At 38.5% G+C, this 19,134-nt stretch overlaps 1 protein-coding gene across 1 annotated transcript in view; it reads right to left on the reverse strand.

The window, feature by feature from the left end:
- Nucleotides 1-12,615, reverse strand: part of MARCHF1 (membrane associated ring-CH-type finger 1) — a 526,762-nt gene extending 514,147 nt beyond the window's left edge. Inside the window, 1 exon segment of the mRNA XM_075544746.1 lies at nt 12,505-12,615. Coding sequence (XP_075400861.1) covers nt 12,505-12,615 — 111 coding nt within the window.
- Nucleotides 12,616-19,134: the final 6,519 nt, after the last annotated feature.

Raw genomic sequence — 19,134 nt, forward strand, 5'->3', positions numbered from 1 at the left:
AAACTCCATGGTGTAGTTCTACTCTGTCTTACATGGCTTCACTCAGTCACATTTGGCATGAATGCACACAAGAACAACAACAGTGAGAGGATGTGAGGGTGTTTTACAAGTGTGAGATCCTAGATTAAAACATTTGAAATCCAGGGATTATTATCTTCCATAGAACACAAGTGTCCAAATAGATTGGTTTCACTTAAAAAAATACGGACACACATATACAGATAACCTATAAGCAACAAGATGCAGAGCACCTAAACAGAGATAATGATGTGATTACTCAAAACTCTCCGTCAATTTACATGCTTAAAAAAGAAATTGTCAAAATAAAACAATCTATTGCCATCCCTCATCCCTAATTAGTGTAATGAGCATAAAACTTTATCCTTCATTATGACTATTGTATTTTGAAAATAAATTTACTAATGACAAGGGAGGTCACATAGCATTAGGATAGACTCAAGGACAATGAATTTATGACAAAATGAAACAGAAATATTATTTACTTTGTGTTAAATAAATAAGATTTTCAAGGAAGAATTTTGTCTAGCTATCTTACACTTTTTGGTAAAATATATGCATTACTAATTAATTATATCTGTAGCATACACTAAAAAAGGAAAATTCTGGATTTAAAGTTGGACTCAAATATGATTCAGCAATGATCCCTATTTACTTGCTCCTGCGGCTAATTACTTGGTCTTGCTGACATTTGAGTACTTCCACTTGTATTATGCAATCAATGATATCAAATTCTCATTATTGTGACAGTATATCAGTGACCTAGAAATAATACGACCTGAAGCATTTTGAGGAGTTCTGGTGGCACAGTGAGTTGTGTTTACCAGCTAACTCAAAGTTTATGGTTTAAGACTCTTACCTAAACTCTTACTGCTTACATTTATCCAACTAATCCCAGCATGGTGTAGTAGTTACATAATCTGGTGTCAATTTTGGATGTGAGAGGATTAAGAATGAAGGGGTGGAGTCTAGTCTGTCAATTAAGTCATAGCCAATGAGGCTTCTGTGTGGGCATGGCCTTCCCCTAAGGATTCTGGGAATTCCTGTATTTCCTCCTTGGAGGTGGGAGACACTCTCTCTTGGCTGCTCACTCCCTGAGAGATGCTCTACTGACAAGACACATGGAGCTATGCTGATAGAACCTGTGTCCTCAGGTCTGAGGGAGCCCTGTGGAGACCCCTGCCAGTGTTAAGATGCTTAGAACACCACTGGATCCAGAAGACTCGCCTGTGATCTTCCTTCATTCGGCATCATTGCATGCATTTTGTGAGTCCGTAGAGGAATTTATAGGCTGGTATTGGATATATGGGCTAATATTAGACTCATGGACTTGATGTGGACTGGGATAGGATGTTTTCTCAATATTCAAATTTCTTGTACATGAAGCTCTTTCTTATACACATATGAATGTATCTAAGAATTTGTTGCTCTACTCAACCCAGACTAACACACATGGTTGTGAGCTATTGTCAATAATGGACTTCAAAAGAGATGTAAAGCTTATCAATTTTTTATAAATGCATGCCTTAATATAAATCATTTTATTATCATGTCCTGATATAAATATAGCAATAATACATATATCTGTATACATATAAGTATTATAATCATTAGAGATTCCATATCATCCTTAGTCTTTTCTACAGTAGCAAGTTCCCCATCTAGGATTAATGTGTATAGAGGCTGGGAAAACATCTCTGAAAAGATGCATACAAGTTTGAAAGAGAACCATCACTGCCATCAAATGCATAAAGGAACATTGTGTTCTCCACTTTATTACATTCTATTTATACCCTCAGAAAAGTACCATTGAGTACAGGAGAGTAATTTTCTGGCTATTTATTTCTGACCAGCTAAAGTGACAATTATTGAAATAGTCCTGTTTTCACTTTTATAGATTTCTCAACAAGGACAGAGGAGACCAGGTCTCCAACATCAAAGGTGAGGTGGTGGTGAGAATCACATCACCGTGAAAGAGGGGGAGTGCATGATGGGGACCCAATGCCCACCTGTAGAGAGCTGAACACCCCTTCCAGAGGGGTAGGGAGGAGGAGATGGGCCACACAGGGTTCAGTGTAACAACAATGAAACTCAAAACCTTCCTCTAGTTCCTGAACGCTTCCTCCCCTCCCAATCATCATGACCCCAATCCTACGTTGCCTTGCGGACCTGGTTGTACCAGAGGATGTACAGCGGTGCAGTGGGGATCTGGAGGCACAGGGAATCTAGGACAGACGAACCCTTCAACACCAGCGGTGGGAGAGGCGACACCAGGAGGGAAGGGCATGTAGAAAGGGAGAACCGATCTCGGAGATCTATGTGTAACCTCCTCTCTGGGAGATTGTCAAGGGGGAGGCAGGTGAGGGGAGACGCCGGGGAGTGTAAGATAAGATTTAATAATTATTTATAAACTATCAAGGGACCAGGGGTGGGATCGGGGAGGGAGGGGGATGGGGGAAAAAAAAGGGAAACCGAGCTGATTCCAGGAACCCAAGTGGAAGGTGAATTATGAGAGTGACGAGTGCAACGAATGTATAAGGGTGCTTTGCTCATTTGATGTATGCACAGATTGTTATAAGAGCCTTATGAGCCCCAATAAAAAGATTAAAAAAAATAATAATCCACATTAAAACCTTTCACCTGACTTTTTTATGAATTATTTTAAAACTTAATACTGGGTCATTGATTTGATTCAGCAGACAGATAAAATGTACAGGCAATAAAATGATTTCAACAAGTAAGATTGTGTTACAGTAAGTATATATAAAGGTGGCTTGCTTATGTGCCATTTGGGGGGTGTGACTTACCCTGCCATTTATGTCTTCTCACAACTTAAGTTATAATGGAGAGGGTATAAATTCTCAAACCTTAAGATTCTTAGTGATTTCCAAAGGGTTTACATGAAAAAATATGTTCTGAATAGAAAAAGCAGGCTTTATGTTTTGCCTTCTTTTCTGGGAAGAGTATTCTTTTTATTCAAATCAGTTATTGAGAACGCAGTAGTGAAAAATTGTAGAACACTTGCCCCATTTATTTGTCAATGAATGCACAACAGAGAACAATGTAACAGACACATACAATCCTGGCATCGTAAGGAAAAGAAAATGTCTCATTTGGAGTGATGCCAGGCCATTGTGGATTCATATATCATCTAGAGTCTCTGTAATTGTCTCATTACTGCTCTTATTTGTTCACCCATCACAAAACAGATGCTACAAAATACACACTACTGATTTCATCTCAGGATTTAATATCCTTCGATTGTTGAAATCTCAGCTTCCCCAGTATAACTGTGTCTCATTGGATAGATTCACTTATTTATTTTTTATTGTAAATTATGTGGGACTTTATATTTCAGAGCATCAACTTTGTACTCAACATTTAAAACCATGAATCACCCCCCCTAATATTTTACACTTCATTTGATCCTTGACCTCACTTCTCCCTCTTGTAGACAACCATTCACCACTTCAAACATGGGTTAGGTTTCTTAGTCTCTCTCTCTCTACCTCAGTTTCTAGTCCATACATTGAACAGATGAAACAGGGCACTAACTCACAGAGGAAATGGTATTATTCACACCTCCACAGGAAAGTGAGAAAGAAAGGGACCAGATCTCAACTTGAGCTCCAAGCCTCAAGGACAACAGAACGGCATGATGCGGTGAACTGATGGAAAGATCTGCGGGGCCAGCCCTTGTCCCAGCTATGTTGACCCCCTCCCCCGAAGCAGGCACTACAGAGGACAGCACTGAAGATACAGCCTGAGGAGAATGGCAGGGTTGCACAGACCACATGGGAGCAAACGAAGAGGGATATATATATATATATTTCTATCTCTATCAATATTTAATCTATATCTTCTATCATCTATCTATCAATCATCTATCTTATCTATCGGGTCTATCTATCTATCTATCTATCTATCTATCTATCTATCTATCTATCTATCTATCTATCATCTATCTAGATGTAACCTGGTCTACCAAGCCTCCAGGTCTTTCTTTCCTGCTCAGAGCAGTCAATGCACAGAAAAGATCATGGGGTTGGCCCCACCATGAGACATGATGCCCCCTCACTGACCCACAGAGCTACAGGGGATAGCAGCACACACACACACACACACACACACACACACACACACGAGTGAAACACAAAGGGAGTGCAACAGAACAACAAGGGGAGCAAAACAATGAAGTACCTGAGGAATCCCAAAAATGGACCTCAGAACTGGTGGGCAAGGCCTGGCTCTTCACTAGACCAGACTGGAAAACATTCAGAAGGGTCAGCAGCAGACCTGGAATTATTTATAGGGTTGGGGTTTTTGGGTTTTTTTTTTTTGGCCTGTTGTGGTGTTTTTTCCCCCCCTCTCTTTTCTTTTCCTTATGTCTATCCATATAGGATAGGTAGGAGAATCAATCCTGAGGAGAAAAAATTGGGGCCGAAGGCCCTGGTGGGACATGAGAGAGGAGGAGGTGGGAAAAAGGGAGGGGGAAGCCAGCAAACACAGGGACAAGGGAACAATAAGCGATCTAAAATCTATGGCGAGAGGGGTATAGAATGCCTGATGGGGTTTGATCAAGTGCACTGTAGCTGAGCGAAAGTACTGAGAGTTGAATGAAGGTCGAATATGATAGTGGGACGAGAAGAAATAAAAAATAAAGAACTAGGAGGCAAAATAGAGGCATAAATCTTGGCATTCACATGTGAAAATACATTAATATTTAACAATAGACACATAGGTCTATGTACATATATTTCATTGTTAAGCATTAAGGTAGCAGATGGGCATTGGGTCTCTACTCAAATACTCCCTCAATGCAATAACACTTTGTTTTAATAACCTGGAATTCAGGGATGCTCACCTTTTCGACAAATTGCTGAAGTCAAAATGGGCATAAGCAAATGTGGTGAAGAAATCTGATAGTGCCCATCTATTAAAAGATATAGTGCCTGGGTCTTAAAGGCTTGAAACTAAACCAGCAGCCATCTAGCAGGGAAGCAACAAAGCCCACATGGAAGACGCACACCAGCCTGTGTGATCACAAGGTATTGACAGGATAAGGTATTAGGCATCAGAAGACCCAAAGCAAACCAATATATTGATGTAAATCATTGGGATCAGAGTGGAGACCCAAAGCCCATCTTTAGATAATTGGACATTCCTTCACAAGAAGGGTCCCAAGGAAAGAACTAGAGAACCAGGGTGCAGCACAGCACTGATGGAACACACAACATTCCTCTAGTTTTTTAATGCTTCCTCCTCCCCACTATCATGACCCAAGCTCTACCTTACACATCTGGCTGTACAGAAAAGAACATGGAATCCAGGACAGATAAACCCTTCTGGAACAGGAATGGGAATAGAGATACAATGAGGGCAGGGAGGAGGTGTGTGTGGGGGGGAAGGGATGGAAACAGAACCGACTACAAAAGCTTATAATGCCTCCATTGCCCAGGGGTACAAACAATAATGTGGATGAAGGGAGTCAGTGTGTAGGGCAAGATATGAACATAATAATAATTTGTCATTTATCAGGGGCCCATGAAGGTGGGAGGGTTGGGGATGGAGACAAAAAGAGGAGCTGATACCAAGGACTCAAGGAGAAAGAAAATATTTTGAAAATGATGAAAGCAACATACGTACAAATGTGCTTGATACAATTGATGTATGGATTTTTAATCAAAGCTGTAAGAGACCCCAATCAAAGGAAATAAATAAATAAGCATTGCTACCCCATAGCACTGTATAAGGATTAAAAGCTGGGGCTAGCTATAAAATGCTTAAGGAAACATCTGGCACAGGCATCACTGGTATCCTCAACATGAGCATCATCTGACACAGCTGGCATGCAAAAACTTCAGAAGTTTGCAAGGCATCATAGAAGTAAGGTTTATTAAAATTTTGGATATGTTGATGACACACTCTTGCTTGTTGAAGAGGAAGATTTGAAGCACTGACTGACGAAGATGAAGGATTGCTGCCTTCAGTATGGATTATGACTCAACGGAAAGAAAACAAAGATCAATAGACAACCTGACGATTAATGCAGCAAAGACTGACATTGTCAAGGATTTTGTCTTAATCGGATCCATAATCAGTGCTCATGGGAAACCATCCTGAGATCAAACAATACACAAATCTGCTACACAACATTTCTTTAATGTGCTGAAGAGAAAAATGTCACGTTGAGACTAAGGGTGCCTTCCCAAAGCCTGGCATGCTCAATCCCCTCCTATGCATGGGAAAGTTGAGCATTGGATAAGGAAGATTACAGACTACTAAACACATTTGTTTGGGTATTGGTGAAAGTACCGTGGACTGGCAGAAGAATTTAAAGTACAGCCAGAATGCTCCTTAGAAATAAGAATGGCGAAGCTTCTTCTCATGTACTTTGGAACATGTTATCAGGAGAGGTAAGCAGTGAAAAAGAGGCTGGTCATCAATAAGATGGATTGACACTGTGGCTGCAACAATGGGCCCAAACATAACAACAATTATGAGAATGGCAGAGGACAGGGCAGTGTTTAGTTCTGTTGGGCAAAGTGTCAGTATGAGTCATAACTAACTATGGATGTTAATAATAAAATTTCACTTATATATAAAGTTTTAGTAATTTATATACATAGTTTAAGGAAAGATATATCCATACTGATGTCTGAGTGAATAAATCTATCAGGGTTTCCACACAGTCTATCTATCTATCTATCTATCTATCTATCTATCTATCTATCTATCTATCTATCTATCTATCTTTAATCATTTTACTGGGGGCTCTTACAGCTCGCATAACATATATTAAGCATATTTGTATATATGTTGCCATCATCATTTCCAAAACATTTTCTACTTGAGCCCTTGGTGTAAGCTCCTCTTTTTCCCCCTCACTTCCTTACCTTTATGGCTCCTTGATAATTATATATATAATTATATATGATTTTATTATGTATAATTATATATTATTTTTATTTCATATCTTACACTGTCCAATGCCTCCTTTCACCCACATTTCTGTTCACATTTCTCCCTTCACCCACATTTCTATATATCCAACCTTGTGAAAGGTTCCCCATTTCATCCGCTTCCCCCTCCTGGCCATCCCCCTATCCTCATGATATTGCTACTCCCACTACTGTTTTGGAGGGGTTTATCTGTCCTGAATTCCATGTGTCAAGAGTTCTTATCTGTACCAATGTGTGTTCCCCAGTTTAGCCAGATTTATAAGGTGGAACTGGGGTCATGGTAGTGGAGAGAGGGAGCATTCAGGAACTAGAAGAAGGATGGGTGATTCGTTGGCACTATACTGCACCTTGGTTGAATCATCCCTTCCTTATAATCCTTCTGTGGGGGGGAAATCCAATTGTCTACAAAGGGACTTTTGGTCTCACTCTAAATCCTCTCATTCACATCTGTATAATTATTTGATTTGGATCTTTTGATACCTGATCCAGTTGATACCTAATTATCACACAGGCTGGTGTGCTTCTTCCATGTGGGCTTTGTTGCTTCCCTGATGGATGGCTACTTGTTTCTAGCCTATAAGACCCCAGATGCTATATCTTTTTATAGCCAGGTGCCATTTGCTCTCTCCACCACATTTGCTTATGCACCCATTTTGTAAACAGAAGAAAAATAAGCTTGAGTTGCCAGAGAAAATAAACAGTAAATACTAGAGCAGAAATATATAAAATATATAACAGATAGAATCAACAAGACTGAAACTGGCTCTTTGAAAGCAATAATAAATTTTTAAAAAACTCAAAAATTTAGCAGAGGAAAAGAATGAGAAAATGAAGGTCTGGAATAAAACTTGAAATAGGTAATACCACAACAAATCCAATGGAAATTTTAGAAGGTACTAATTGAGTATTATGAAGCCACGGTGGCATAGTGGGTTAGCAGTCTGAAACCACTAGCCACTTTGGGTGGGTGGGGGGATGACGACACTTACTGCCAGAGGTTCGCTTCAAGAACATCCAGTTTGTTGTCCTAATGACCATTTTAAGTATAAAAATAATATATCAAAAGATTGTCCATTATTTCCTACAGTTAGTACTTAAATAAGGGGTACACAAAACTAGATTATGCTGTGAGTTTTAAAATGTTAGTGAAAAATACAATATCTGGTAAAGTAACAATAAAACTGTTATTTAAGTCATTTTCACACTGCTTCTTGAATGGCATCCTCACATGAAATATTCTTCACTTTTATCTGAGCATCATCAGTTGTGTGATTTATCCTTAACCATCTTTCCATTTTAGGAGTAGGAACTCAGTTAGACAATAGTCATTGTGTGTGATACATTAGATACAGTTAGACAAAGTCTCTTCTCTGAGCAAACATCTTTGAAAATCCCCTTTACACTTCTGCTGAACTCATAGAAATTGTTCTGAGAATAATTTTAGATTTTGGAGCACTTGTAGGAATTGAATATCTCATAGGAATTTGGGGCACAACACACAACTGAAACGAATGAGAGCAGATCACCCTCTGGTTATTTGACACTTTTCCTCATTAGATTGTATGTTTGTTTATTTAAGGAACAAACACCAGAGGAAAAAATATACTATCAACTCAAAAGTATAATAATTTTTATAAAATTGATAAATATTGTAAGCATAGTTCTGACTTATTTTATAACATTTACTCAATCTTTTTATACTAAAGTATAAAGAACTTTACTCCAACAAAGTTAAAAATCTAAAAGATTGGCATATTTCTAGAAAAACACTGTTTAATCAAACTAACAATTAGAGATAGAAAATTTGCACACACACATCACAAAGGAAGAAATCGAAAAATGTCACACACACACACACACATACACACACTAACCCTCTCAATGAAAAGTCCTGGTTTAAAAAGCTTCACTGGTGAATTCTACCAAACATTTAGAGAAGAGCTGGCACTGATTCTAAAACTTTTCAAGAACAGAAAAGTATAGGAAACCCCTGAACTCATTTAATGAAGCAAGCATAGCTCTAATAACAAAACTAGGCAAAGGCACACTTTATAAAAAAGTGTACACGACAAATGTATGTCATGTACAGGAAGAAATCTTTCAACAGACCTTAGCCAATCAATTCCTAAAACAATACTATATTATGACCAAGTAAGATTCATATCAGGAATTTAGGAACAGTTCTTCATGGAAGTGGTCCTATGTAATCAATCTGCCACCAAGTTGCCGGTTGATCTCCCGGAGGAATGGTCCCATATCTTGGACTTAATGTTGGTTTCTGTTGCTGGCAGATGGGGCCCTCAGCAGTGACAGTGGCCAAGTCAGCCTTGGTGAGTGGAAGTCCATGTTGCTGTGCTCATGCATAACCTCCATCCCTGCCGCCATGTCCACTTTGTTCATGTGCCCATTGGGAGGCTTTCCCTTCACCACTGTCCTTTGGGAGATCCCAGAAAGGGGCTGTAGTGCTGCTGCTGTCCACTTATGAGTGGCACCTGCATATTGTGCAGAGCCATCCATAAACCCAACATCACTTTTCTGTTCTTCAGTTAAATTATCATAAGGAACTCCCCAGGAGGCCATAGGTACTTACTGGGAGAAGGAAGATACTGTAAGAGGCATGGAGACTGTGGCTACTTCTTCATGCAGCTTACTTGTACCTTCAGTCCTGCTTTTGTCTGATCTTGTATATACCACTTGCATTTAGCAATGGGGTGCTCCCGTGCACATCCAACTTTATGATTACATGGGTCAGATAATAACCAGTTCATGATGGGAAACTCAGTCCTCATGGTGACTTGGAGGCCCATGGTGGGATGTTCAGTCTTGTTCAGTCTCCACCAAAGCCCAGTAACAAGCCAACAGCTGTTTTTCAAAGGGGGTGCAGTTGTCTGCAGAGGATGGCAGTACTTTACTCGAAAATTCCAACCGTCTACGCTGTGATTCACCAATAGGGGTCTGCAAAAGACTCCACGCTGCATCTCTATCTACAGCTGACACCTCTAGCACCAGATGAAGTAGCTTATTCTTTACTTCAGTAGGAATGTCTCGACATGCCCCACACCACTGGAGTCCTAGAAATTTTGTTGAGGTGGAGGGTACCTGAATCTTCATTGGGTTAATTTCCCAAACTCTTGTACACAGATGTTGTACTAATGAATCCAGTCTTTGATGCATCCTCCTTAGTGAGTCCAATCAGCATAATGTCATCAATATAATGGACCAGTGTGACATTTTGCAAATAGACAGGTGATCAAGTTCCTTTTGGACTAACTTATAGCACAGGGAAGAAGAATTGATGTACCTCTGAGGGAGAGTTATGAAAGTGTATTGTTACCCTTGTCAGCTGAAGGCCAACTTTTTCTGGTGGTCCTTCGAGACTGGTATTGAGAAGAAGACATTGGTCAGATCAATACCTGCACATCAAGTACCAGGGAAGCATTAATTTGCTCAAGCAATGAATTAACATCTGGAACAGCAGCTGCAATTGAAGTCACCACCTGGTTAAGTTTATGATAATTCTCTGTCATTCTCCAGGATCCATCTGTTTCCTTTACAGGGAAAATAGGTGAGATAAATGGGGATGTAGTAGGAATCACCACCCCTGCATCTTTCAAGTCTTTGATGGTGCCACTGATCTCTGCAATCTCTCCAGGAATGCGGTATTGCTTTCGGTTTACTGTTTTCCTAGGCAGTGGCAGTTCTAATGGTGTCCACTTGGTCTTTCTTACCACGATAGCCTTTATTCCACATTTCAGGGATCCAATATGGGGGTTCTGCAGTTATTAAGTATGTCTATTCCAATGATGCTTTCCGGAACTGGGGAAATAACCACTGGACCCACTGAACCCACAGTGAGGCATACCCAAGCTAAAACCCCATTGATAACTTGACCTCCATATTCCCCCACTCTGACTGGTGGGCCTTCAAAACACTTTGGATCTCCTGGAATTAGTTCAGAGTCAGTGTCCAGTAATCCCCGTAAAGTTTGATTAATTCCTTTCTCCCAATAAACAGCCAATCTTGTGAAAGGCTGCAGATCCCTTTGAGGAAGACTAGGAGAAAGACTAACTGTATGAACCTTCAGTGAGTAGCAGGGTCCTCCTTCAAAGGGACCTGGCCTTCCCCTCATTCAAGGGGTTGTGGGTCTGTAACTGGCTCGGGTCTGGGAATTGAGTGATCATGACTGTCTATTCTGCTGTTCACCTGATCTACCATTCTTCCACCTGTTTAGGTCATGCAAATATTTAGTAGGCTTCCCATGTATTTCACTCCTAGGAACACCATGGCTAAGCAGCCAATGCCATAAGACAAAGATGATGAAGGAAATCAAAGATTCGTGGAAATAATTAGTTCAAAGGACTAAAAAGAGCATGGAAACCCAAGAATCTATGTCCCAAGAGAGAAGAACTAGATAATGTCCACTACCAATACTGACAGATTCGACGGGGGTTACGACAGGAGGTCCTGGATAGAATGTCAAAAAACTGTCAAACAAAGCTGTGAAAGAATGAATGGGGGGTGGGGTGGGGGGGTGGGGAAGACCAGGCTTACTGGTAGAGCCCTGAAACTGTGACTCTTAAACTCAAGCCAAATTCACTGCCAGATTCTGACTCACAGTGACCGAAAAGGACAGGGAAGAACTCTTTGGGTTTCCAAGGCTGTACATTTTACAGGAGTAAAAATCTCATCTTTTTCTGCAGACTAGCTGGTGGATTCAAACTGCTGACCTTATGTTTTACGATGCAGTGCGTAACCTACTCACTACCAGGGTGCCCTTTAAGCAATCCTTGAGATTCAATTTGCAATCAAGCAACAAACCAGCTTATAAAGTGAACAATAATACATGTGCTCCTTTGAATGATCAACCAGGTGAAGGCAAACGGCACCCAGTGATAGGAAAGAAAAAATAATGTAAATGGTATATACCACAAGGACATGTGAAGGGAGCTGTTACATTGCAACGAGTGTCCCAAATGAAAAGATCGATGAATTATTGAATGGAAAACCAAATCATTTCATAAACTTTAATTAAATCACAATAAAAAGTTAAAACCAAAAGGCTATTTCAGCTTACAATCCAAATCACGTAAGTGCTTTACTTTGAGACAATTATGCATTTGGGTATGCTGTAGAACAGGTTTCACAAATGTATTTCCCATGCCATCACACAGATTACTAAACATCCCCATGTACAAGTTCAGGATTTAATAAAATGAATGCATTTTATTGCTTCATCCATTTAAAAAAAGCCTTCTTTAAGGTCATGAACTAATGAAAGAATGATGTCCAAATGGAACAGAAATAAGGACTAGTTCTTTAACTTGAATCAAACTTTAATTTATATAATATTAAGGTGTCTTCAAGTCTGTCTTGCAACATTAATTAAACCGAATATGCATGAAAAGTTTCATGCAAATATTGTTATAAACACAAATAATGGCGTCTTAAAAATCCATTCCCTAGCCCATATATTTAGCACTGAGTTCCAGACAAGTTATTGTGAGGTAAAATACTTTTCACTCACCAGTGTGGAGGTTTGGGAGGTATCAGCAAAGTCCCCTGCAATCTCAGGTGTTCGTGTGTTGTTTGGAAAGCGGTGAGGGTTACGGGCTATCGCTTCACACCAGCCCAGCATTTTCTCCTTCCTCTTATCCCTTTTCAATTTCTGAAATTCTGAAAATAATTTAAATTCCCTGAAATAGGTCAATTATATTAGTTGTCTGTTATGGAAAATACACATAACTGTAATTAAACCAACAATTAAATAAGAATATCATTGAAGATCATTTGACCAGATCCTTGGGAGGGAAAAAGACCATGCTGGTTATGCATAATATCCTAAAGCCATTAAAAGACATGAACAAAACATCAACATCTCTTTTCAAAAATGCTGGCATCCTTTGTGTCCCCTTAGTTGTGTTTCTAGACAATGGTGTGTCCTTGCATTGAGGTGTTTGGTTGTTTTAAGTTTAGGGTACAGTGTCAAGCCCAAATGTTATTTTCTAAGATCAGTTACCAACACTGGGAGTCAAGAATAGACTTAGTTCCTCATATATCTACTTATTTCATCAGCATCTACAATTTGGCTTAGCTTCTCAACTAAATTTCAGTTCCTGATATATCTGCATATTTCAATAGCATCTACAGTTGGGCTTGGCCTTTCAACTAGATTCATGTAGATGGGTAACAAATTGAAGATGCCCAGTGAGAAAGAGTTTTCATTCTGGCAGGGGCATGATTATCTTCTCCCTTCTAAATTTCTGCCCACTGGAGTCGGAACATTTTTACTGCAGGGAGAGTCAATTTTGTTTGTGACGTTCATTTTGAGCACAATGGATTCAGAAATTATAATAATAATAAAATATTTTACATGTCATGTGTAGAACTATATCACAGCTCTCTCTGGAACATTCAGAGCTTCCATTTATGGGCATTTTCATTTGTTTTTCTCTTTCAACAATGACTTGTAATGTAATGGAGAACACGTTCTTTCCCTTGTAAAGTTTTACAGCCTACTTTCGCACCCCACCACCCTCAGTAATTAGAAATAGTTTATTGCAGGTCTTTAGCTAAATGCATTACACCATCAATTAAATATCAAAAATAATGTGGAGTAATTATTTTTCACAGCATCTGAGGTAATTAGCAATCTGGTGGTTTATAACATTTCAGAAATTCAAAATAGCATCACGTGCAGCACTAAGAAAAGTACCATAAAGAAAGGTTGTACTAACAGATTGATGAGCTGTTAATCTAAATTAAAAATTACTCAAGTTAATGGATCTGACAATGTAAAAGGAGAACCAATATGGAAAACAACGAGAAACTTTTCATAAAAATTAAATCTAAGATCATGGGATTGATTTATTAATAAAATGAATAAATTAACAGGAGTGCCTAATTTATTTCAGGTAAGAGGAAATGGTGAATGAGAAATAAACAAATAGTGCCTACCACTTCAAACGTAGCTAGAGATTTTAAGAAAAATTCTTATTTAATACCAAATCTGTATATCAACCGATGTGCACTGTGCACAAAGTAAACATTTCTGCATTGCCTGTACCCAGTATCTAACCTACTCATTAGTTTGTAATTACATTTCTTAAACTGTGAAAATGAAAATGACTGTCTTTATCTCACAGCAAGGAGTGAAATTATACAGAATGACCCAGACTATGTACATATCACAAGTATAAATAGCTGTTCTATATGTAAGTAGTTTGTCATTTACATGTGAATCTTGAAATATAGTTTTAAAATCACTTCAGTCCTTGTAAGAAAATGTTGAAGCAATGCAAAAATAAAGAGTATAAAACAATGGACCGCAAAGTTATGAAATCATCAGCATCTCATCCACGTTGTGATTGAAAGAAAATCAACATTTTATTTTCCAATTGGTTTCTGAGATTAAAGAAAATAGCTTAATTTCAGTTGTTTTAAGCTTTTGTTATTATGGTAGTAATGATAACTGTGTCATACATATTTATTGAGTCCCTACCAGATGGTACGTTAGTCTGTCCATTTGTTGCACTGTCGGATTTGGGTGTTACTATAATGCTGGATCCTATGCCGTTAGTTCAGCACAAGTACACATCTTCTGGTATTTTCTGTTTGGAGCCAAGATCCACCTGACATTAACAATAATACCCATTGTTGCATGTTCTTATTCTGAAACCAGCCAGAACTTCCGGCAGTTTCCTGTCAATGTATTGCTACCATCATCGTTAGATGATCTTGAAATTTTACTTGTGTGTGATACCAATAATATTGTCACATAGTTTGAGTGGTTTGTTGCTAACTTTCCTTTGGAACAGATATAAATATGGAGATCTTCCAGTCATTTTTCCAAGTAGTTGTCTTACAAATTTCCTGGAATAGACAAGTGCTTCCAGTGCTTCGTCAGCTCTCTGAAACACTTCACTGAGTATTCCATCGATTAATGCATCCTTGTTTTTGGCTAAGGCATTCAGTGCAGTTTGAACTTCGCCCTTCAGCACAAATGGACATGTTCATGTGCTACCTTCTGAAATGATAGAATGCACATTAGTTCTTCTCTTTTGCTCTCTTTTTTCAGTAGAGTGATTGTGTATTCCTTCTATCATTTCTAGATTCTTTCTGCATCGTTCAATATTTTCCTTATAGAATCTCTCAAAATTGCAACTTGAGGTTTGAATTTTTTTTCTTGACTTCTTTCAGGTATACTGAGCATGTTCTTACTTTTGGGGCTTCTAATTCTAGGTCCTTGCACATTTGTTATACTATGTGACTTTGTTTCTTGAACTGCCCTCTGAAATTTTCTATTCAGCTCCTTGATGCCATCCCATTTTCCCCATACGTCTTAGCTACTCTACAATTAAGAGCAAGTTTCAGAGTCTCTTCTGATACCCTCTTCTTTCTTTCCTGTCTTTTGAATGGCCTTTGCTTTCATCATGAAAGATGCTCTGGAAGTCCTCCTATAGCTCATCAGGCTTTCTGTCATTAGGGTTCAAGGCATCAAATGTGTTCATGAGGTGGTCTCCACATTCAGGGGGGATACAGCCAAGATCTTTACATTGACTATGTTTCATTGACTACGCAAAGGCATTTGACTGTGTGGGCAATCTTTAGAAGAATGGGAATTCCAGAACACTTCATTGTGCTCATTCAGAACTTATACATGGATCAAGAGGTGGTTGTGCAAACAGAACAAAGAACAACTGCATGGTTTAAAAACCAGAAAAATGTGTGTCAGGTTGCATCCTCTCACCAAATTGTTCAATCTATAGGTTGAGTAAATCATCAGAGAAGATGGATTACATTAAGAAGAATGAGGCATCAGGATTGGAGAACGGTTTATTAACAACCTGCAAAATTTGCCCACGACACAATCTTGCTTTCTCAAAGCGAGGAGGAATTCTTCACTTGCTGATCAAGGTCAATGATGGCATCCTTCGGTATGGTTTACAACTTGATATAAGGACAACCAATAGCCTCACAACAGACCCAATGGGTAGCATCATGATAAATGGAGAAAAGTTTGGAGTTGTCAATGTTTTTGTCTTGCTTGGACTAACAACCAACGCTCATAGAAACAGCCATCAAGAGATCAAAAGATGTATTACATTAGGTAAATCTGCTGCACGCGCCCTCTTTAGAATACTGAAGAGCAAGGATATTGTGTTGACAGCCAAGGTGCACTTCACCCAAGCTATGATCTTCTGTACTATATCATATGCCTTTGAAAGTTGGACACTGAGTAAGGATGATGATAGAAAAAGATATGTGTTCTAATTGTGGTGATGAAAAAGAATACTGAAAATACCATGAACTTCTAAAAGGCAAATTGGTTTGAACTGGAAGAAAGAATGCCTGAGAGCTCCTTAGAGGCAAAGATAGAAATACTTTGTCTTATACACTTTGGACAAGGGGGACCAATCTCTGGAGAAGGATATAATATTTGGTAAAGTAGAAGATCATCAAAAAAAGAGGAAGAGTCTTCAAAAGATGAATTGACACAGTAGCACATCAGTGGGCTCAGGCTTAGGAACAATGGTGAGGATGGTACGGGACCTTGCAGTGTTTTGTGGTGATTTGCGTAGGGTTTTTATGGGGTCCAATATTGAGCCTGAAGGTTAATGTTGTAGATTGATAGGCACTCAAAGTTTGGTACAGGACTCACAGCATTTCTTACACCTTTACAATCAACAATAACAACTATGCTGTAGGTTTTAAGGTACATATGGAAAAGCCATAAATAATTCACGTTTAATTTGCATTCCATCTAATGCAAGAATATTTTCTGAAGATTTTCAAAATCTAAAAAAAATCCAGTAGATATTATAGTCATTAAGTTTTGTACTTGGAAACTTACTTATTCAACCCCATGGACGGCCTCCTTCTTCTAATCTCAGATGTGTTCCTTGAGGCGAAGTCATGCAAATAACCTTTCTGTATTATTTTGCTGCACTTTATCAACAATGCATCAGAGTAAACACTGATACTCTTTTGTTATATTTTCTGAAGTAATATAACTTTAAGATTATTAACAGAACAGATAGTGCCAGAAGGTGAACCCTTCAGTACAGAAGGCACTCAAAATAGACCCAGGAAGAGATGCTCTCTCAAAGAAGAGGCGACCATAATGACATGGATGGAATACAGCCTTTGGGATTAATAATGCCTTTGGGACCTTCATTTGCTAATGGGGCATTACTCACTATGAGAAGATATAGTTGTGAGTATGTATTAATAATTGGAACTTGGAAAGCACAAAGTATGAATCTTGGAAAACTGGAAGTTTTAAAAAATGAAATTGACCCCAAAAGTATCAACATTCCAGGCACAAGAGAGCTGATATTCACTGGTAATGGCCATTTTGAATTAGAAATTCCTGTGGTTTGCAATAATAAAAAAGACAAATTAAAAAGGACTGAAAGTACAAATTCATTGCTGAAAGTACATTTCAAGATCTATCTTGCAGTACATTGCTGCCAGTGATAGGATCTCTATTTGCATAAAATGGAATCCAATTAATCCAATTATTATTTAAATTTATGTACCAACCACTAAAGATAATGAAACTGAAGGATTTTACCAATGTCTTTAGTCTGAAGTTGATAAAACATGCAATCATGACAAATTGATAATTATTGGCAATTGGTATGCAAAAGTTGGAAAACAAAGTGGAAGGAACAATGGCAGGAAAATATGACCTTGGTGATAGAAACCAAGTTAGATATCACATAATAGTATTTTTCAAGACCAAGACTTCATCACTGATACTTTTTTTTAACAACATAGAAGGAAATTATACACATGAAATTCTCCATATGGAATACACAGACATCAAATTGACTACATCTGTAAGAAGAGATTATGGAAAAGCTCAATATCAGCAACCAAAAAGAAGCCAGGGATGAGGGCGGAACAGACCATCAACCTACATATGAGCTCATATGTAAGTTCAGGTTAAAGTTGAGATATATGAAAACAAGTTCACAAGAGCTAAAACAAGTCCTTGGAGACTATCTCAAGGTTATATCGTATTTGACACATTGAACACTAGGACAGAAGACCCGATGAGCGTGGCATGACATAAAAAACACAGCTCACAAGGGAAAAAAGGAAATTAAAAAGATAGGAAAAAAGGAAAGATAAAATTGAGTCTCAGAAGAGACTCTGAAACTTGCTCTTAATCATAGAGTAGCTAATGTAAGAAATGACAGAGTCAAATAAATGAACAGAAAAAAGTCATGGTCAACTGGAGAAGACAAAGTAAAATATTGTCATGAAATGTGCAAGGACCTCGAGTTAGAAAACAAAGAAGGAAGGATACTCAGCATATCATAAACTGCAATAATTGAAGAAAAATTCAGTCTGGAGTTGCAATATAGAAAGGTTCTATGGGCAAAATATTAGATGGTGAAAGAAACATCAACAGAAGATGGAAAAAATACACCAAATTACTGTACCAACAATATATATATTTTTTTACATTTCATCATTCAAAGGGGTAGCATATGACCAAGAGCCAAGAGTTGTGAAGGAAGAAGTTCAAGCTGCACTGAAGACATTAGCCAAAAACAAGGCTCCAGGAATTGATGGAATGCCAATTGCAGCATTTCAACAAGCTAAGGAAACACTGGAAATACTCACTCTTTTATGCCACTAAACTCATAAGACAGCAACTTGTTCAACTGGCTGGAAGAGGCCCATATTTGTACCCATTCCAAAGAAAGGTGATCAAACAGAGTGCTCAAACTATAGAACAGTATCAATTATAGAAGTGTGAAATTATGCTGAAGATCATCCAATAATCGATGCAGCAGTACATTGACAGGGAGCTGGATTCAGATGAGGCTGTGGAATAAAGGATATGATGACTGATGACCGATGGCTCTAGGCTGAAAGCAGAGAATACTAGAAAGCTGTTTATTGATTATGCCAAGGCATCCAACAATGCAAATCATACAAAACTGGGGATAGCCTTTTGAAGAATGGGAATTCCAGAACACTTCATTCCAGAATTCCTGATCATGCAGAACCTGTACATGAGTCAAGAGGCAGTTGTGTGAAAGCTTGGAGGAAGGCATATGAACAGCCTTCAGTATGCAGATGATACAATCTTGCTTGCTGAAAGTGAGGAACACTTAAGACATTTGCTGATGAAGATCAA

This window comes from Tenrec ecaudatus, chromosome 3, assembly GCF_050624435.1.
Source record: "Tenrec ecaudatus isolate mTenEca1 chromosome 3, mTenEca1.hap1, whole genome shotgun sequence".
In the NCBI taxonomy this organism is placed as follows: Eukaryota; Metazoa; Chordata; class Mammalia; order Afrosoricida; family Tenrecidae; genus Tenrec; species Tenrec ecaudatus.